This window comes from Phyllobates terribilis, unplaced genomic scaffold (assembly GCF_046119375.1).
Source record: "Phyllobates terribilis strain yellow unplaced genomic scaffold, ASM4611937v1 Scaffold_1__5_contigs__length_1240528914, whole genome shotgun sequence".
NCBI lineage: Eukaryota > Metazoa > Chordata > Amphibia > Anura > Dendrobatidae > Phyllobates > Phyllobates terribilis.
The window spans coordinates 567,895,046-567,916,504 of record NW_027362761.1 but is presented as its reverse complement, the minus strand read 5'-3'; the positions used below and the strand labels follow the sequence as shown (position 1 = coordinate 567,916,504).

Below are 21,459 nucleotides of genomic sequence, written 5' to 3'. Positions count from 1 at the left end.
GCCCAAAAGTGGATAATACAGAGGTTTGAACCGTGGAACTGCAAAACCACACTTCTGTTTCTCTGGCCTACACCAGACTATTTTCAACAGATATATTTGTGTCCGAAAAATCAGGGAGACTCTATTAGTTTTTTTTTTACGGCAAAAAATGCCAAAAGCAGGATAATAGAGATTTTTTACCGTGGAACAGCAAAACCACAGTTATAATTTACTGGTGTATACCAGACTATTTTCAACAGATATATTTGTGTCTGAAAAATCAGAGACACACTTTTTTTTTTGAGGGGGGGGGACACCAAAAGGTTAATAAGACGGGTATTTGTACAGTGTGAAGGAGGAAAAAAAAAAGAGGATTTAGATGAAAAAAAAAGGATTTTTCCTGGCCCCCCGAGACCTGGAGCTAAGTCCAGCAATTTCAGCAACAGGAGCACACAGGACTGTAATGCAGCTTCTCCTATACAGCCTGCCTGCCTGATATCTGGGATGGATATTAGTCCTGAGAAAGACTGTTTGTTTGATCTGGCAGCCTTTACAGACCCTACACTAACTATTTCGCAGTATATATCTCTCCCTAAATCAGCAGCGCTGTCCCTACACTGTCTGATCCCAGCCGTCTGTGTCCAAGATGGCGGCGCCTGGTTTTAAATACTCGAGGTGACGCTGTGCGGCCAGCCAATCAATGTAATGCCCACAACCAACATGGCTGCGGCATTACAGTGACTGGCTGGCAATCCCTACATGTTCATTGGCTCTGTAAAGAGCGCCAAACATGCAGGGCGGAGACCCGAGCTCCCGCCCAAGTAACCCGGAAATGCTCGGTGCTCGCCGAACACCCCGAGTAGCGTGATGCTCGGGCGAGTACCGAGCAGTGTCGAGCATGTTCGCTCAACACTATTCATCACCATTTTAGAAGAAACAGACTTTAGAGGTTTGAGAAGATAGTGTGACAATTGGCTGTCGTTTTGGACTAAGTCCGTGACAACAGTCCCTCCTGTACTGCCCTGATGCCCACCCCTACCCTTCTTCCATCTCCTGTACAACATAGGTTGACATTTTTAATAGATAATACGTGTCTGATTTGTCCATAGTCTATGGATAGGGTTGTACATCTTTGGGGATAATTATTTTTGTTTACTAAAGTCTGGCTAAAAATCATTTTTGCAGTTGGGTTTCATAAAAAATGTTGCATCTTTTGTCTCTGGTCTGCTAGGTTTACAGCAACAGCAAGGGGTCAGAAGACCCCAGTGCCTGATTTCGCGTACTCCTGCACTGATTAGAAGCACTTCACCATCATATTAAAAGTTGTAGGCTTCTGTTAGCAATTCAGGGGTTAAGAGTCTCTGAAGCTTTCCTGCTTGGATGATCTCAGCTGTTCAGTATTGACCACTCCCCCTGCCTGTATATACTCGCCTCTGGCAATCTGGATTGCCAGTGTTAGTTTCATACTGCCTGTTGTGAAGTGGAGGTGTCGGTTGTTGGTATAGGCGTTTTGGAGCCTTGATCTGTGACTGTAGCTAGGTGTTTTGGCTGTGTGCAATTCCTCGTCCTCTCCTATTTGGTTTTCCTTCCTTTTCTCTCCGTTGATCCTCTCTGTTGTTTGTGAGTGCACATTTATATGATTGCTATTTTCATTTATCCCTGTACGTCCTTCCATGTTTGTTTGGTTTGTGTATATTCATACACTATTACTCCCCACTTCACTGGGTGGGGGACAGATATAAGGCTGATACACTAATTCAGCAAGGTATGTGGCCCCGGCGTCTTCACCATCAGAAGTAATCAGGGCAGCAGGGATAGCTAGGGTGCCCCTAGCTTAAGGGACTGGGAAAGAGCCCCTGGCCCCGGGTAATCTGACAACAGTTGTGACAGCTGCTCTGTCCATTGCTGGCTGCTGAATTAGTTAGCTGAGAATCAGTTAGTCAGCCAGCTATGATGGTCTGGCAGGAGAGTTTGTAAATCTTTTATCTGTCTTTTTTTTTAAGCTGATTTATGACCAAGTTGAATGGCAAAATGGGGAGGAGGCAAAATATGCCAATTTCGACAGGAGCAGTTGACCATTTGATGTGTATGGGCATGCTCCCAACTCTCATCCAACACATGATGATGTCGGGGGGGGGGGGGAGAGGATGGGACAATTGGACCAACAACTGATCCTTTTATTTTTAGAGCAGATAAGTCCCAACGTCTCTCGCTCTTTTACGCATTGAGAAAACATGACCACTCAGCCGAGCTGAATGTTCGTGTGTATGGGGGAGTTTGGAGAAATAGATGACTGCGGAACTAACTTGTGTGTGTGACCAGCCTTAGACATGCTACCACTGCAGAGGCCATCGACCATTATGCCTGACCTACAGAGCAATGATCTTAGGATTTTTAGTACATTTTCATTCATAGTCATCATTCATGACCTCCTAGCAGAAGTCCACAAACAACCCCACTAAGAAATCAGTGTGTCCTATGCTGGTTGTAGGGGAACAACAACACAAAACCACAGACGCCCCCCTTTCATATGAGAGCCACCATAGGGTCTGGGTCCCGGTACCCTCACCATACTTGGGAAGCTATATAGTAATACAGGGTCTCATGATCGGTCATCTATGTGATACATGGAAGACTTGGACAATCGAAATACTCTGCAAGAGGATCTCCTCTCTGTTTTAGGCTACATCTGTGTGACACTTCCATGTGAAGTCCGCTTTTTTCTTAGACAGCACACTGATCCATACGCCAAGATCACATGACCATATTTTTGGCCCTAGTGCTGTCCGTGAAAAAAAAACGGACAGCACTAGGACCAATGTTATTCAATGGGGCAATGCAGATAAGCAATTTTTTTTTCTTCACGGACCTAATCTGCGTATGAAAAAAAAATCACAGCATGCGCTAGTTTCGTCTGTATTTCAGATGAGACTCACCCATTCAAGTCTATGGATGAGCAAAAAAAAATCAGATACCACAGTATAGCATCTGTTTTTTCATGGATACATTGCAATTCTGTACCATAGGAAATTGCATTTAGACTTGTAAATTTTTAATGACTGCTGCTGTTTAAAAACGGATTGCACACTGATGACACGTGAGAAAAATATCATTTGAGTTTTCTGGATGAAACTCTGATGATTTTTTATAAGCTCATATGAACTTACCCTTAGACTTTTATTGATTCATACATACAGTGGAGTCCCATGAGCCTCAGTGGAAACATTTGGAATGGAGCCCCCACCAGATCTATGGCCCCTGTAGTACAGTGCCGACAAAAAAAAAATCTTTACACTTGTGCGGCAAAAAAAAACTTTATTTGTAAAATCTGCGTCATGATTTCATTTCTTAAAAGTGCACACAATGGGAGAGATAATCAAAAACTGTCTAATAGCAAAACTGGCTTAGTAAAATGTAACTAATTAATTAATGACAAAATACTAATTGTAACAAAATATCCACAGTAAAACACTTAAATGTTAAGATTTAGTGGTTTCATTGAACTTGTAAATATTTTTTTTGCCGGTACTGTAATGTCCTCCGTCCTAGCCCCAATCCTGTAGTAATGACCCCCATCGTGTAATAATATCCCCCTTCCTGGCCACCATCTTGTTATAATGTCTTGCGTCCTGGCCACCATCCTGTATTAGTGACACTCATTCTGCAATAATTTCTCCTGTCCCTCATCCTGTAATAATGTCCCCCATCCTGGATCCCCATCCTGTAATAATGTCCCCTGTCCCGACCCCCATCCAGTAATAATGTCCCCATCCTGAACACTCATCCTTTAATAATGTCCCTTGTCCTGACCACCATCCTGTAATAATATCTCTCGTACTTGTCCCAATCCTTTAATAATGTCCTCCATCCTAGACACTATCCTGTAATAATGTCCCCATTCTGCCCCATTCCAGTAATAATGTTTCCTATACCGGTCCCCATCCTGTAATAATGTCCCTTATTCTGGCCCCAATCCTGTAATAATGTGTAGCATTGGCTTCTCTGCCTCCTGCCGGGCAGAGACGCCGTTACCCTCACCGCCGCGGTCCAGGTCCGGCGTCTTCCCGCTTCCCTGCTGCTGTGGCGTGCACCGCGCGCAGCTTCCCGGGCACTGTGCCTAGGGCGAGCACGCGCTCCCTCCCTCTTAAAGGGGCCGCGCGCGCCGTCCTATAGAGTCCACGGCCAATGGCCGGAGGACTTCCCCTATGTAAGGCACCTCCTCCAAAATGGAGGTGCCTGTGCAAGGTTGTTGTTCCGTGTGCTTAACATTTGCTCCAGCCCTCAGGTCCCGCTGCCTGCCAGTCCTGCATGCCAGTCTGTCTGTTAGTCCAGCCCGCCAGCCTGTCTAACAGTTCTGTTATCCAGTCTGTCTACTGTTGTGCCCGCCAGCCTGCTTACCTGTAGCACCTGTCTGTGTAGTATCGGCGTCTCTGCCCCCTGACAGGCAGAGACGCCGTCCCTCTTACCGCCGCAGCGAGCAGCTTCCCGGGCACTGTGCTTAGGGCGCGCACTCCCTCCCTCTTAAAGGGGAAGCGTGCGCCGTCCTAAGGAGTCCCCGGCCAATGGCCGGAGGACCCCTCATATAAAAGGCACCTCCTCCAAAATGGAGGTGCCCATGCAAGGTTGTAGCTTTGTGTCCTAAACTCTGCTTCAGCCCTCAGGTCCCGCTGCTAGTCTGACTACCAGTCCAGTCCGCCAGCCTGACTACCAGTCCGCCAGCATGACTACCAGTCCAGTCCGCCAGCCTGACTACAAGTCCAGTCCGCCAGTCTGACTACAAGTCCAGTCCGCCAGCCTGCCTACTAGTCCAGTCCGCCAGCCTGACTACCAGTCCTGTCCGCCAGCCTGACTACCTGCCTCCGCCAGCCAAGTGTACTCTCCAGCCCGACAGTCTGACTTGGATCCAAACCCGCCAGTCTGTCTATGGGCCTGGCTTGCCTGCCTACCCGGAGAACATACCAGTTACCTGCCGTGCCTATCTGTCAGCCTACCTGGAGGCCCATGCCAGTTACCTGCCTTGCCTATCTGTCAGCCTACCTGGAGGCTCCTGTCAGTTACCTGCCGTGCCTACCCGGAGGCTCCTGCCAGTTACCCATGGAAGTCACCTGCTCTCATACAAGGACAGGCCCAGAGTAGCACCTGGTCCCTCTGCTCGGTCCTTCCCTGGTTCACGGAGTCGATTGAGCCACTGTGCGACCTTGGTCAGTCCGAGTTGATACCTAGTTATGCCCCTCTGGTCCCTCCTTGCACCGCAGCACAGAGGTTCCACCACCGGGATCAGTAACAGTTTGCACGGGCCATGGAACCCGGTGGCCCCCAGGCCCCTTCTCTTGCTGACCTGTACCAGGAGGTTTCTCGTCAGAGATCCCAACAGGAAACCATCCTGACCTACCCGCGGTCTGTCAACTCTCTCCTGGACATGCTGTCTGTCCCACCAGTGCCCGCCTCGAGTCAAGCGACACCTGCTCCGGCGGCGCCACTGCCTACCAATACCACGGCATCCAGCCTAGGACTCGGGCTTTCTTCACCTCCCCGTTTTGGAGGTGACCCCGTCTTATGTCGGGGCTTTCTGAACCAGTGCACTCTGCACTTTGAACTTCTGGCACATCAGTTTCCCTCCGACCGGGCCAAGGTGGCGTTCATCATGTCTCACCTCACCAGGGAAGCATTGGCATGGCTAAACCCTCTATGGGAGAGACGGGATTCCCTGGTGTCCGATCTTCCGGCTTTCCTCACTGCCTTCCGGAGGGTCTTCGATGAACCCAGGCGAAATATTTCTACTGCCTCCTCTTTGCTCCGTCTCCGCCAAGGGAGTCTCACCGTGGGCCGGTATGCCATACAGTTCCGTATCCTCACTTCTGAGCTTGCCTGGGACAACGAGGCCCTGGTGTCCACCTTCTGGGAGGGTCTTTCCGGTCAGATTAAGGGCGAGTTAGCCGGCCGGGACATTCCTACCACCCTGGATGACCTGGTGTCATTAGCTACCCGGATTGACATCTGTTTCCTAGAACGTGCTAAGGAGACTACCCGGGAGAGAAGATTTTCTCGTCTTGCTCCTGTTTTCCAGAAACCTGCTTCCCGACCAGCAACTCCCCGCGCACGCTCGTCCGAACCTATGCAGATCGACCAGACCAAGATGGTCAAGTTTCGCCAAGAAACACGCCGAGCCGATGGGAGCTGTTTCTACTGTGGTAGTAAGGAGCACCTTATCCGTTCCTGCTCGGTGAAGCCGGGAAACTCCAGTGTCTAGGACCGCTCGGAGAGGTCGTCCTAAGCAAGAGTAAATCCTCTCCGTTCTTGACTTTATCCGTCTCTATCTCCTGTGGAGAGAACCGCTTCTTTGAAACCGCACATCTGGATTCCGGAGCCGCTGGGAATCTCATTTCCCAGTCCCTTGTTGAGAAGTATCAGATTCCTACCAAACCTCTGGCTGAACCATTGGCAGTCGCTTCCGTGGATGGAAGACTCCTTCCGGTGACCATCTTGCTCGTCACAGAGCCCGTAACCCTGAAGGGAATGCTGCACTCAGAGAGGATCTCCTTCCATGTGCTTTCCGGACTCTCTCACTCCCTTTTGCTAGGTCTACCCTGGCTACAGAGACATGAACCCATTCTGAATTGGCAATCCGGTGAGGTGCTCCGTTGGGGGCAGGATTGCCATGAGACCTGCCTGGTTCCGGTTCGCCCGGCTCGACCTCCATCTACTCCGGCTGATTTACCTGGTCTACCGGCACCTTACTGGTCCTATGCAAATGTCTTCGACAAGAAGGAGGCAGAGACACTGCCACCTCATAGGCCATATGATTGCCCTATCTACCTGGTTCCCGGTGCCACTCCACCCCATGGGCGTATTTACCCGTTGTTGTTGGCCGAAACCTGGGCCATGTCGGAGTACATCGAAGAAAATCTGGCTAGGGGATTCATCCGGAAATCTACCTCCCCGGCTGGAGCCGGATTCTTCTTCGTAAAAAAGAAAGACGGTTCACTACTTCCCTGTATCGATTATAGAGGGCTCAACCAAATTACTATCAAATACAAATACCCCCTGCCGCTCATCTCTGAGCTGTTCGACCGCCTTAAAGGAGCAAAGATCTTCACCAAGCTCGATCTTCGTGGGTCTTATAACTTGGTCCGGATCTGCCAAGGAGACGAGTGGAAGACGGCATTCAATACCGGGAACGGTCACTATGAATACCGTGTGATGCCCTTCGGTCTCTGTAATGCTCCCGCCGTCTTCCAAGAATTAGTTAACGACATCTTCCGTGACCTCTTATATTCTTGCGTGGTGGAGTACCTGGACGACATCTTGGTCTTCTCTCCAGATCTTCCCACACACCGGAGGGATGTTTATCAGATCCTGCTTAGGCTCAGGCAGAATCACCTATATGCAAAATTTGAGAAATGCCTCTTCGAGCAGACCTCTCTTCCATTCCTGGGCTATATTATCTCTAAGACAGGTCTACGGATGGACCCCGAGAAGGTCTCTGTCGTCTTAAAGTGGCCCCATCCGGAGGGGTTGAAGGCGATTCAGCGATTCCTGGGCTTCGCCAACTATTATCGTCTCTTCATCCCACATTTCTCTTGCCGGACTGCTCCCATCTCTGCACTCACCCGAAAGGGAGCAAATCCTAAGGAATGGCCGTCCGAAGCGGAGGAGGCCTTCCTCTCCTTAAAACAAGCCTTCTCTTCTGTCCCAGTGCTGCACCGTCAGGATAGCAACAAACAGTTCTTTCTGGAGGTTGATGCTTCCTCTTTCGGAGCCCAGAAATCTCCATCTGGGAAAATGGTAACCTGCGGCTTCTTCTCCAAACTCTTCTCCTCGTCTGAGCGCAACTACTCCATAGGAGACCGAGAACTGCTAGCCATCAAATTGGCGCTGGAGGAGTGGCGTTACCAGCTCAACCTGGTGCTGTGACCTGGATCATGCCGAGTAGGCACTTAGTCACACCCCTCTGGTCCCTCCTTGCACCGAAGCACAGAGGTTCCACCACCCGGACTCGTAACATAATGTCTCCCATCTTGGCCCCCATCCTATAATAATGTCCCCCGTCCTTGGCCCCATCCAGTAATAAGGTCCTCTATCCTGGCCCCCTTCCTGTAATAATGCCCCGTCCTGGCCCCCATTATGTAATAATGTCCCCGTCCTGGCCCTATCCTGTAATAATGTCCCCATCCTGGCCCCTATCCTGTAATAATATCCTCCATCTTAGCCCCTACCCTGTAATAATGTCCCCAATCCTCCCATCCTGTAATAATGTCCCCAATCCTGGCCCCCATCCAGTAACAATGTCCCCATCCTGGCCCCTATCCTGCAATAATATCCCCCATCTTAGCCCCCACCCTGTAATAATGTCCCCAATCTTCCCATCCTGTAATAATATTCCCCATCCTGGCCCCCATCCAGTAATAATGTCCCCATCCTGGACCCTCATCCAGTAATAATAACACCCATCCTGTAATAATGTCCCCCATCCTGGCCCCCATCCTGTAATTATGTCCCCCGTCCTGGCCCCGATGCAGTAATAATGTCCCCTGTGCTGGCCCCCATCCTGTAATAATGTCCCCCGTCCTGGCCCCCATGCAGTAATAATGTCCCCCGTCCTGGCCCCCATCCTGTAATTATGTCTCCTATCCTGGCCCCGATGCAGTAATAATGTCCCCCGTGCTGGCCCCCATCCTGTAATAATATCCCCCGTCCTGGCCCCCATGCAGTAATAATGTCCCCCGTCCTGGCCCCCATGCAGTAATAATGTCCCCCGTCCTGACCCCCATGCAGTAATAATGTCCCCTGTCCTGGCCCCGATACAGTAATAATGTCCCCCGTCCTGGCCCCCATGTAGTAATAATGTCCCCCGTCCTGGCCCCGATACAGTAATAATGTCCCCCGTCCTGGCCCCCATGCAGTAATAATGTCCCCTGTCCTGGCCCCGATACAGTAATAATGTCCCCCGTCCTGGCCCCCATGCAGTAATAATGTCCCCTGTCCTGGCCCCGATACAGTAATAATGTCCCCCGTCCTGGCCCCCATGCAGTAATAATGTCCCCTGTCCTGGCCCCGATACAGTAATAATGTCCCCCGTCCTGGCCCCCATGCAGTAATAATGTCCCCCGTCCTGGCCCCGATACAGTAATAATGTCCCCCGTCCTGGCCCCGATATAGTAATAATGTCCCCCGTCCTGGCCCCCATGCAGTAATAATGTCCCCCGTCCTGGACCCCATACAGTAATAATGTCCCCCGTCCTGGCCCCCATGCAGTAATAATGTCCCCCATCCTGAACCCATCATTTTCACACATATGTGAATGGACCTGTGAGACTGTATGGGTCCAAGTGTTGTCTGATAAGTCAGATCGGACAGCACTTGGACATTTTACACGGATGTATGAATGTACCTGTAACTTCTGCCTGAGGCTCGAAAGGCTACCTCGGACAGACTTGGCACAATCCACTCGATCTGGCAGACTCCAGAGAAATCCCAATACCCTTTAACCCCTGTAAGAGACCTGGTCTTACAGTAGGACCCTAGGGCTATACGCACAGTCCTGGTGTACTTCTAGCCTCACAGACTGTCGTGTCGCAATAAAATCTTGGGTGTGCCCTACATTAAGTCCACATCAATAGAGAACCTGATGCTAGTGACTTGTTTGCTTTGGGTTATATAAAGACCTTCCTGGTTCACCAGCGATTCCTGGTTGTTGTTATCAGTCCACGTCACCCTCCCTGGTGTGGGCAAACTCTGACCCACTATAACCCACGTGCCAAGTGGGAAGGTATAAAAAACATTACCGTAAGAACAAGCAGAGAAACCTACAGCGTATTTGCTTTTCTTAAAGCAGAAGAACTTTTTCTTCATGAATTCCGGCTGATTGTAGAAATTTAGATCATTGGCTTTAACTTTCCAGTTACATCCTGAAAAAGACAGGAGAGATTTTATGCTCAGGGCAAAATGTGCAGAAAAAAACTACAAACAAAGGAGGAATTTGCCTTATAAGGGAAAGTATGTGACCCCTGTGTTATGGATCCGGCAGTGGACCCTCAACAACAATGATTGGATTAGGTTGGCTATCCTGGGGTGCGGAGTCTAAAGCTGCCCATTTTGGTAAAATCAACAGAATAATGTATATGGAGGTGTCCCGATGCTCCCTGAATTGCAAATATGCGGAAAAAGAAAGGTCGGGCTTGTTGAATTTTAACATGTCCCATCCTTTGTTTCCACAGGAGTTAAGCTGCTGCCAGAGGTGGCTGGCAGGGACATTTCCCACTCCACCCACTGAAAATATATGCACGCTTCACCAAGCCGAGCATGCATAATTATGGTAGAACTGGGAGAAACGAGGAAGCCATTGTCTTCAACTTTAAGGCATTTACACGAGAATAGTATCTCATAGGGTCAGAGTTAACGAAAGAACCGCCAAGGGTTAAAGGGGTTTTCCAGATTAAAAAGAAAAGTCAGCAGTTACTCTAAATGACTGCAGACTACCGAACTGTATCAGTGTGTGATGCGCATGTTGTCATAACTCCCCGGTATTCCCCGTGTGAGTGTCGGTTATGTTATCCAATGTATTATATTTGTATCCATTACTTATCCTGAGTTACATCCTGTATTATACTCCAGAGCTGCACTCACTATTCTGCTGGTGCAGTCACCGTGTACATACATTACATTACTTATCCTGTACTGATCCTTAGTTACATCCAGTATTATACTCCAGAGCTGCACTCACTATTCTGCTGGTGCAGTCACCATGTACATACATTACATTACTTATCCTGTACTGATCCTTAGTTACATCCAGTATTATACTCCAGAGCTGCACTCACTATTCTGCTGGTGCAGTCACTGTGTACATACATTACATTACTTATCCTGTACTGATCCTGAGTTACATCCTGTATTATACTCCAGAGCTGCACTCACTATTCTGCTGGTGCAGTCACTGTGTACATACATTACATTACTGATCCTGTACTGATCCTGAGTTACATCCTGTATTATTCTCCAGAGCTGCACTCACTATTCTGCTGGTGCAGTCACTGGGTACATACATTACATTACTGATCCTGTACTGATGCTGAGTTACATCCTGTGTAAGGCTATGTGCCCACGATGCAGAAATGCTCCGGATTTTTTCCTGAGCGTTTCTGCATCTCTGCATTCACCCCCTCTTGGCGGGGCAGTCACTTTATCAATTCCCATAAATCCTATCACATCCATGTCATTAGGATGCACGTTGTTCACATGCCTCGCCAGTGGGGTGTCTCTTTTCAGGGCAATATCTCGTTGATGTTCCCCCACTCTTCTTCTTAGTTCTCTTTTAGTTTTCCCCACATATTCCACCCCGCACACACATGTGGCCATGTAGATTATCCCCCTGGATCTGCAGTTGATAAAATGCTTGACAACGAAAGTTTCTCCGGTGACATTACTTGCAAAGTCCTTTCCTTGTACCATAACTTTGCATGATACACATCCACTACATCTGAAACTGCCATTGATGGAACTTTTTAACCAATTGTTTCCCAGATGACCCATGTAGTGACTGTGGACCAATCTGTCCCTAAGGGATCTGCCCCTTTTATAAGTAATCATGGGTCTTAAGTCGACCACATCACCAATGTCCTCATCCATTTGGAGGATCGGCCATTGTTTTTGTAGTATCTCACGAACTGTGTGTGCCTGATTGGAGAAAGTAGTAATGAGTCTACATAGAGCACTATCCTTGCTCGGTTTGGGAGGTGGGTGTAGTAAGGAGGTGCGGTCACTAGCCAGAATCTCACCATAAGCCTCGGCCACCACCTTCCTAGGATAACCCCTCTCATGAAAACGCCGGCAAAGGTCACTGGCCTGAGCTCTGAAGGTAGCATCGTCCGAACAATTTCTTCGAATCCTCATGAACTGCCCCTTTGGAATTCCCTTCTTAAGGGGGACCAGATGGTTACTTTCCCACCTGAGAAGGGAATTTGGAGCAGTCGTTTTCCTATAGGTACTTGTCCCTATCTCACCATCCATCCCTATCCGAATGAGGATATCAAGGAAAGGCAGTTCATGAGGACCAAGCTCAAAAGTAAAGTGTAAATTGAGATCATTGTGGTTCAGTCTGTCAACGAGATCCCCGAAGGATTTTTTGTCCCCCTTCCACAATACCAGGACGTCGTCAATGTACCGAACCCACAACAGGATGTTTTCGCCACCCACCACGGGGATATCACCAAACACGACAGTTTCTTCCCACCAGCCCAGGTAAAGGTTAGCATACGATGGGGCACAGGGACTCCCCATCGCAGTGCCCCTGAGCTGGTGGAAGTACTTCCCGCCGAAGAGGAACACATTTTTTGTCAGACAGAACTGTAGGGCCTCCATCACAAAGTGATTATGTCTCTCAAATTGCTTGCCCCTCCCGCTGAGAAAAAACCGTATCTCTTCCAAACCCCTGTCGTGAGGTATTGAGGAGTACAATGATTCGACATCAATACTGGCTAATGTCACGTCCTTGTCCACCGTCATACTTTCCAATTTACGAAGTAGGTCGTTGGTATCGCCAATGAATGAGTTGAGGCTTAGGACAAAAGGTCTGAGTACCTTCTCAAGGTATATTCCCAAATTTTGGGTTAAGTTATTCACCCCCGATACGATAGGGCGTCCTTTGAGTGGACTCAAGCCCTTATGCACCTTTGGTAAGCTGTAAAAGGTAGCCATTACTGGATGAACTGAGCAAATGAAGTCCCTCTCCTGTTTATTCAGAACGCCATCATTTAGGGCCCCATTAGCCAGTTCCTCCAGCTGTTGAGAAAAGTTCCTCACGTACCCCCAGCTCCGCACAGGCCTGTTTGTCGTTCCTAATGAAGTGCTTTCGCCACTTCAGCTTGCGCACAAACAAATTTACATCCTTAATGGCATCGAAAGAGTTATAGTCCGTTGTCGGTACAAAAGTCAGACCCTTACCCAGAACCTCCAATTCTGGAGAACTAAGGCTCCTAGAGGTTGTTTCCTGGTCTGCGCGCCAGCTTCCTGTGGGACGCGCGCACCGGATGTGACGTTTGCGTGTCACGGCCGGCACCTGCGTTCCACATACCGGACGTCAGTTCGCCGGAACCGGAAGTGACGCGCTCGCGTGTCAACGCGGGTATATTCAAAAGGAGGACTTACTTGCTTGATATTTGCGCTGTCTAATGGATAGCCTGTGCGGAGCTGGGGGTACGTGAGGAACTTTTGCCCGATATTAGGACCCTTTTTCACCTTGGTGATTCGGACCCTAATTGGGAAGGCAAGGGCCCGTTTACCGATCTCAAACTGAAGAGTACAAAAATGCCACCCCCACAGAATGATTTGAGTCCAATTGATGTGTTTTTGAGCATGGTAACTAAGGATCTGAGAGACCTTGAGAACCATTCAGGATGGGCTAGGTATAATCTTACACATCGTGAGATGCAGGCACTGAGGTCTTTGGAAAATGATCATTCTATCACTATCAAACCGTCGGACAAAGGCGATAATGTGGTGATCATGGACACCAGTGAGTATCACTCGATGTGTACTGTAATACTGAACGTCAGTGAATGCTACCATATACTGTATGTGGACCCCACTAAGAGATTTTCTCAACAGCTGGAGGAACTGGCTAATGGGGCCCTAAATGATGGCATTCTGAATAAACAGGAGAGGGACTTCATTTGCCCAGTTCATCCAGTAATGGCTACCTTTTACAGCTTACCAAAGATGCATAAGGGCTTGAGTCCACTCAAAGGACGCTCTATCGTATCGGGGGTGAATAACTTAACCCAAAATTTGGGAATATATCTTGAGAAGGTACTCAGACCTTTTGTCCTAAGCCTCAACTCATTCATTGGCGATACCAGCGACCTACTCCGTAAATTGGAAAGTATGACGGTGGACAAGGACGTGACATTAGCCAGTATTGATGTCGAGTCATTGTACTCCTCAATACCTCACGACAGGGGTTTGGAAGCGATACGGTTTTTTCTCAGCGGGAGGGGCAAGCAATTTGAGAGACATAATCACTTTGTGATGGAGGCCCTACAGTTCTGTCTGACAAAAAAATGTGTTCTTCTTCAGTGGGAAGTACTTCCACCAGCTCAGGGGCACTGCGATGGGGAGTCCCTGTGCCCCATCGTATGCTAACCTTTACCTGGGCTGGTGGGAAGAAACTGTCGTGTTTGGTGATATCCCCGTGGTGGGTGGCGAAAACATCCTGTTGTGGGTTCGGTACATTGACGACGTCCTGGTATTGTGGAAGGGGGACAAAAAATCCTTCGGGGATCGCGTTGACAGACTGAACCACAACGATCTCAATTTACACTTTACTTTTGAGTTTGGTCCTCATGAACTGCCTTTCCTTGATATCCTCATCCGGATAGGGATGGATGGTGAGATAGGGACAAGTACCTATAGGAAAACGACTGCTCCAAATTCCCTTCTCAGGTGGGAAAGTAACCATCCGGTCCCCCTTAAGAAGGGAATTCCAAAGGGGCAGTTCATGAGGATTCGAAGAAATTGTTCGGACGATGCTACCTTCAGAGCTCAGGCCAGTGACCTTTGCCGGCGTTTTCATGAGAGGGGTTATCCTAGGAAGGTGGTGGCCGAGGCTTATGGTGAGATTCTGGCTAGTGACCGCACCTCCTTACTACACCCACCTCCCAAACCGAGCAAGGATAGTGCTCTATGTAGACTCATTACTACTTTCTCCAATCAGGCACACACAGTTCGTGAGATACTACAAAAACAATGGCCGACCCTCCAAATGGATGAGGACATTGGTGATGTGGTCGACTTAAGACCCATGATTACTTATAAAAGGGGCAGATCCCTTAGGGACAGATTGGTCCACAGTCACTACACGGGTCATCTGGTAAACAATTGGTTAAAAAGTTCCATCAATGGCAGTTTCAGATGTAGTGGATGTGTATCATGCAAAGTTATGGTACAAGGAAAGGTCTTTACAAGTAATGTCACTGGAGAAACCTTTGTCGTCAAGCATTTTATCAACTGCAGATCCAAGGGGATAATCTACATGGCCACATGTGTGTGCGGGGTGGAATATGTGGGGAAAACTAAAAGAGAACTAAGAAGAAGAGTGGGGGAACATCAGCGAGATATTGCCCTGAAAAGAGACACCCCACTGGCGAGGCATGTGAACAACGTGCATCCTAATGACATGGATGTGATAGGATTTATGGGAATTGATAAAGTGACTGCCCCGCCAAGAGGGGGTGATTGGGACAAATTGATTCTCCAAAGGGAGACTAAGTGGATTTTTAGGTTGCAGACAATGGCCCCTCACGGCCTAAATGAACAGTTGTCTTATAGGTCTTTTCTATGAGTGCAGGGCGAGATAGGGTGAGGAGAGTAGGGACAGCCGTCGTGGAGTGGGGGCGCCACTTGCGCAGGTTTTAGGATGCCAACCTCCACTGACAGGTAGGGACAGCCCGTATTAGTTTATTAATAGGGCCTTGTAGTCCCCCGTGCTGTTTCTCCTACCCTCTATCTATTCATTTGTTAGTTCTTGGTATTTTGATCAATATCTATTCCTGCTATTTATGCCCTATTATCCACTCTCCTTCCCCCTCTTCCTTCCTCCCCCTCCCCTGCATTCCCCCCCCCCCTTTTTCTCTGGAGGTGCGGCCCTCCCCAGTTCTCTCCCTATTTTTACTCTTCTAAATTGTTTGGCCTCAACTTTCCCCTCTTTTTGGGCTTTATGTGTGCTTTTTTTGCTTTTGCCTCAGTACCACTGGTCTGACTTGACCTGTGAAGTATTTCCGGTCCATTGACCATTGGGGTATGCTATGCGTGGTTATTCTACACTGCGCAGCATATGGTATGTGGCCGGAGTAGTGTCCTATACTGCTTTTTTTCGGACACTCCTCCTGGCTGGGGTGATTTTGGGTGGGGGTTTTTGTTACCACCCACCGCAGTGTGCTATGTGTGGGCACACTGTGTCCTTTCTCCCTACTCGTTGTTTCCTGGTCTGTGCGCCAGCTTCCTGTGGGACGCGCGCACCAGATGTGACGTTTGCGTGTCACGGCCGGCACCTGCGTTCCACATACCGGACGTCAGTTCGCTGGAACCGGAAGTGACGCGCTCGCGTGTCAACGCGGGTGTATTCAAAAGGAGGACTTTCTTGCTTGATATTTGCGCTGTCTAATGGATAGGCTGAGCGATTGATGCCAGCTTCTATACTGTATGACACCCTCTTCTCCCCTGATGATTAGCTAAGGCAATGAAACGCGTTGGGAGCGGTGTGCTGTGAGTTGCTGGAGGCTGAAAAGGTTTGGATGCCCCACCACATGGAGCTGTCTTTAAGCCAGAGAGCAAGAACCTACATTTTATTTGGTGAGGTCGTTGCATTAATATATATATAAGGTTTAAATGCTCACCAGAATCAGTGTAAATGTATTAAGGTTCCTGTGTGCTGAGACATGATATGTTGAGACATTGTCTTGAGAGCTCCACTATTTTCTGCCATTTTCTGTGTTATGTTACAGGTAGACTATGTTGGTATTACATATGCTCGTATTCCTGGACATAATGAGTTACTGATTTATATGGTTACTCACTACCACAGACAGGCTTATACTCGTTTTTAGGTCCTTGTGACTTGTGTATCACTTTTTATTCAGTCGTAATAAATGTTAAGTTTTAACTTTCTGTAGTACTACACCTGCTTTAATACTTACTTTATTGTGTGGTTATCCTGGAACCCCTATTGCTGTATTTTGTTACATGAGGATTGTACATGCGGATTGTACATGCGGATTGTACATGCATTTTTCCTGCCAGGGACAAGCGGATGTGAAGCGTTCTTCGCATGCATTTCCACATGCGGGTTGACAAGCGCTTTCCAAGCGATTTTAGCATCACTTGGAAAGTGCTTGACAACTTGGTCACACTATATAAATCCATGCAAACGGCATGGATTTATGTAGTGTGACTGTAAAAGAATGGTAAAAAATAAAAAATAAATATTATACTTACCTTCTGATGGCCCCCGGAGTCTTGCTTCGCTCAGTCCTGGCTGCCGGCAGATCGCGGTACACTGAAGGACCTGCCGACGTCAGCATCGCGTGACCCGTCACATGACTATGATGTCAGCGCAGGTCCTCCAGTCCATCACGATCTGCGGGCATGGGAGGACGAGCGCATCGGGGGCCATCAGAAGGCAAATATAATATTTATTTTTTATTTTATTATTTTTTTACAGGTTCTATGGTACCTGGGTCTGGAGGAGAGTCTCCTGTCCTCCACACCCGGGTACCATCCGCACATTGAAACGCGTGGATTCCGCAAGTACAGATGCAGTGATGCGGAATACATGCGTTCTAATGCAAGTCAATGGCGGCGAAAACGCAGCACTTCCGCAAAATAATTGGTAATGCTGCGTTTCTTTCCGCAATGATAATCCACAGCGGAAATTTCCGCAGCATGTGCACAGCACATGCGGATTATCATTGGGGAACATGGCAGGCCTACTACCAAGCGTTTTTTAAGCATTTCTGCAGCGTTTTTGCCGCTGCGGAAACGCTTAAAAAAACGCATCGCGGGCACACAACCTTATACTCCAGAGCTGCACTCACTATTCTGCTGGTGGAGTCACTGTGTACATACATTACATGACTGCAGTTTTCAGTGCTGAACTCTCCCAACATTCCTTGCTCATTTATTTAGTATCTAATTAATGAAAACTAACTGCCCCCTGCATTATAGGAGCTGTTAGTGTTAGAACTCTCCTGTTAGGTTTTTTCTATCTTGCTGGTCACATGACCTTTTTTGTCTATTTAATCCTGCTCCGCCCTCCTCCTCCTTTGTTTGTTGAGTGTCATGAGTCTCAGTTGGCAGGTCATCCAGGAATTTCTGAGACCAAGAGACTTGTGGGTCGCAGTTTTTGGTGGCCTGGATGGCAGAAGGAAGTCATTAAGTGGGTGCGTCAATGTACTGTGTGTGCTAGATCTAAGTCTTCGCATGCTCCTGCTGCGGGGTTGCTTTGCCCTCTGGAGGTTCCTAGTGCACCTTGGACACATCTGGCTATGGACTTTATTACTGACCTTCCCCCCTCTGAGGGTTTCACAGTCATCTGGATGGTCGTGGACCGTTTTAGCAAGATGTGTCACTTGGTTCCTTTCATCAAACTGCCCTGCGCTAAGACACTCGCTAAGGCCTTTGTCAAGGAAATTGTCAGACTACATGGCATTCCTACTGACATTGTTTCGGATAGGGGACCTCAGTTTGTGGCTCGTTTTTGGCGTGCTTTTTGTAACAGGTTGGGAGTTCATTTGTCGTTTTCATCTGGATATCATCCTGAGTCTAATGGCCAGACAGAAAGGAAGAATCAGGATGTTGAGCAGTTCTTGCGTTGTTTTGTGGCAGACAATCAGGAGGGGTGGTCTGAGTTTCTGCCACTTGCTGAGTTTGCTCTTAACAACCATACATCCTCTTCTGCTGGTTGTTCGCCTTTTTTTTGTTGTTCTGGGAGACATCCGTCTTTTGGGTCATTCTCCAAATTGGTATCGGCTGTGCCTGAGGAGGAGAGTTTTTCCAGTGATTTGGAGAGAGTTTGGACGGATGTGCGTGGTAATCTTCAGGAGGCTAACAAAAAATCTAAGAGGTACTTTGATAGGAAACAGCAAGAGGTTTTGTTTGCTATTGGTGACATGGTTTGGTTGTCCTCTAAGAATCTGTGGTTGAGGATTCCTTCTAAAAAATTGGGTCCCAAGTTTGTAGGGCCCTTTAAGGTGCTTCAGGTAGTTAACCAATCTGCTGTTAGGTTGGAGGTTCCTACCTCCTGGAAGATTAATCCGGTGTTTCATGTTTCTCTGTTGAAAAGAGCTTATGTGTCGGATGGAGACGCCTCTGCCACTGTTCCTCCGGTGGTGGAGGACGGGGAATACGAAATTTCCCGCATCCTAAATTCTAGACGGTATAGAGGGAGTTCGCAGTATCTCGTCGCTTGGAAGGGTTTCGGACCCGAGGATAACTCATGGGTGAGGGCGGATGATGTTTCTGCTTTCAGACTTGTCAGAGCGTTTCACAAGAGGTTTCCTGATAAGTCTGGGCCTAGGGGATCTGGAGGATCCTCATAGAAGAGGGGGTACTGTTAGAACTCTCCTGTTAGGTTTTTTCTATCTTGCTGGTCACATGACCTTTTTTGCCTATTTAATCCTGCTCCACCCTCCTGGCCTTGCTGGACTTCATTGTAATTTCTACTCTTAAGTTAGCCTGGTGCTTAGTTACCTTTCTCAGTCAGTTTAGCTAGGTCTTCGGACCTTTATGTTCTATGTTGTGTGTTTGTCTTTTACTGCTACAATTTCTGCTAGGAGGTGTCCAACTTTATCCCAGTCCCTAGTTCTTGTAGGAATCCCTCCCTTGCATCTATAGGTCTTCGTTCAGACTAGCCGAGGACTTTAGCGGGTCTGATCGCAGGATCAGGTTCCCCGTTACATCGTAGGGATCTAGCTTAGTTCTATTGTAGGGACAGATCTCCTTTCTTTCCTTAGTGCTTGTAGCAGATCATAACAGTAAGTCCAGCCCAAAAATATCTCTAAGGAAAGACTTCCAGTTTCCATCATGGTGTCGGCTCAGGATTTGGCTCAACACTTGCAGGAACTCCCTCTGGAGGTGGCCCGAGCTCCAACAACACGTGAGTAGCTGTTCTGGAGCACATTTTGTGGATCCAAAGGTACGTTTGCCTGATTTATTTTTTGGCGATCAAGAAGAATTTTTTTCCTTTAAAAATGCTTGTTTGTTGTATTTTCGTTTGAGACCCAGATCCTCTGGTGATGAATCACAGCGCATAGGGTTCATAATGTTACTTTTGCGCAAGGAACCTCAGGGATGGGCCTTTTCTCTCCAACCTAGTGATCCATGCTTTAGATCAGTGGATAGTTTTTTTTTCTGCTTTGGGTTTGTTGTATGATGATCCTGATCGTGTCTCATCAGTAGAGATGAGCGTTGTTCGACTCGAACTGTTCACCAATCTCAAATTCGAGCTGTTTTGGGCGGTGTTCGAGCCGTTCGGCGAACACGAACGATTTGAGAAAAATTCGGCTGTTCGAGGTTATGTTCGATAACCGTTCGTGCACCAAAATCATAACTGGATTTTTTCTCAGTAATGATGAAAATTAATGTTAATACGCAGTTTGAGTGTACAGCGGGGTGGGGGGAGGGGCAGGGGATGGATCTCTGCAGGAATAATGAAGATCTCCATTTTTTTTTCTCTTTCCCGCATTTACAGTGGGGAGGTGCAATCTGTCAGCCTATCAGCAGCGCACACACGGAGCGAAGTGCTTTTTTTCACACAAGCAAGGGCATGTGTCATTGGCAGTGTATGTCACATGTCCTTGCCCTATAAGACCAAGCCATTTTCCCCGTCGCCACCATTTTCTCACTGCTGCAGCTGCGTGTTAGACGGCACCGCTGTTGCTGTGTGCGCTATACTTTGTTAATTTCAAGCCAATTTTCGCACAAATCTACAGATAGCTTGGGAGTAGGGAATAGTTGTGATTGCAGTCCTTTTAAGGACTAGGTTACAGCATTTCCTATGACTTTTATCAGGCAGGTCTGTGCTCTTAAATAGATAGATTGTGGGAGTAAAGACTAATTGCAATTGCAGTCCTTTTCAGGACTAGGTTACATCAGTTCCTATCAGTTTTTGCCAGGCAGGTCTGTGCCAGTGCTGTGCAAGTTTTTTTCACAGCATTTGGCTGAATCAAGCAAAGCTAATCCTTTTTGGCCTATTTCAGAGTGTGTTAGTCAGTGGAGTAGCCTATCTGTGTTGCAAGATATACCACCTGTGTATAGAATACCAATTTTTTTACTGCACCTAGTGAAGTAAAATCTTTTGGGCATAGCATCATTCTATTAGTCCATCTATACTGACCTCCATCAGGTTGCAAATTGATTATAATTTTTTTCTGCATCTAGCTCTGAAAAAATATTTGGGCTTCTAGCAGTGTGTGGGACTTGTTCTATTAGTCCATCTATACTGACCTCCATCAGGTTGCAAACTGAATATAATTTTTTTCTGCATCTAGCTCTGAAAAAATATTTGGCCTTCTAGCAGTGTGTGGGACTTGTTCTATTAGTCCATCTATACTGACCTCCATCACGCTGCAAATTCAAAATAATTTTTTGTCTGCATCTAGCTCTGAAAAAATATTTGGCCTTCTAGCAGTGTGTGGGACTTTCTCTATTAGTCCATCTATACTGACCTCCATCAGGTTGCAAATTAAAAATAATTTTTATCTGCATCTACCTCTGAAAAAATATTTGGGCTTCTAGCTGTGTGTGGGACTTGTTCTATTAGTCCATCTATACAGACCTCCATCAGGTTGCAAACTGAATATAATTTTTTTCTGCATCTAGCTCTGAAAAAATATTTGGCCTTCTAGCAGTGTGTGGGACTTTCTCTATTAGTCCATCTATACTGACCTCCATCAGGCTGCAAATTAAAAATAATTTTTATCTGCATCT

General features: G+C 47.7%; 1 protein-coding gene across 2 annotated transcripts in view; it reads right to left on the bottom strand.

Moving 5' to 3' along the window:
• The window catches only part of LOC141270821 (phospholipid-transporting ATPase IC-like), a 193,004-nt gene that overhangs the window by 131,353 nt on the left and 40,192 nt on the right, over window positions 1–21,459 (bottom strand). For both annotated transcript variants that reach the window (XM_073680932.1, XM_073680927.1), the window contains exon 3: window positions 9,790–9,887. In XM_073680932.1, the coding sequence (XP_073537033.1) occupies window positions 9,790–9,887 (98 nt within the window). The remainder of the gene's footprint in view (window positions 1–9,789; window positions 9,888–21,459) is intronic.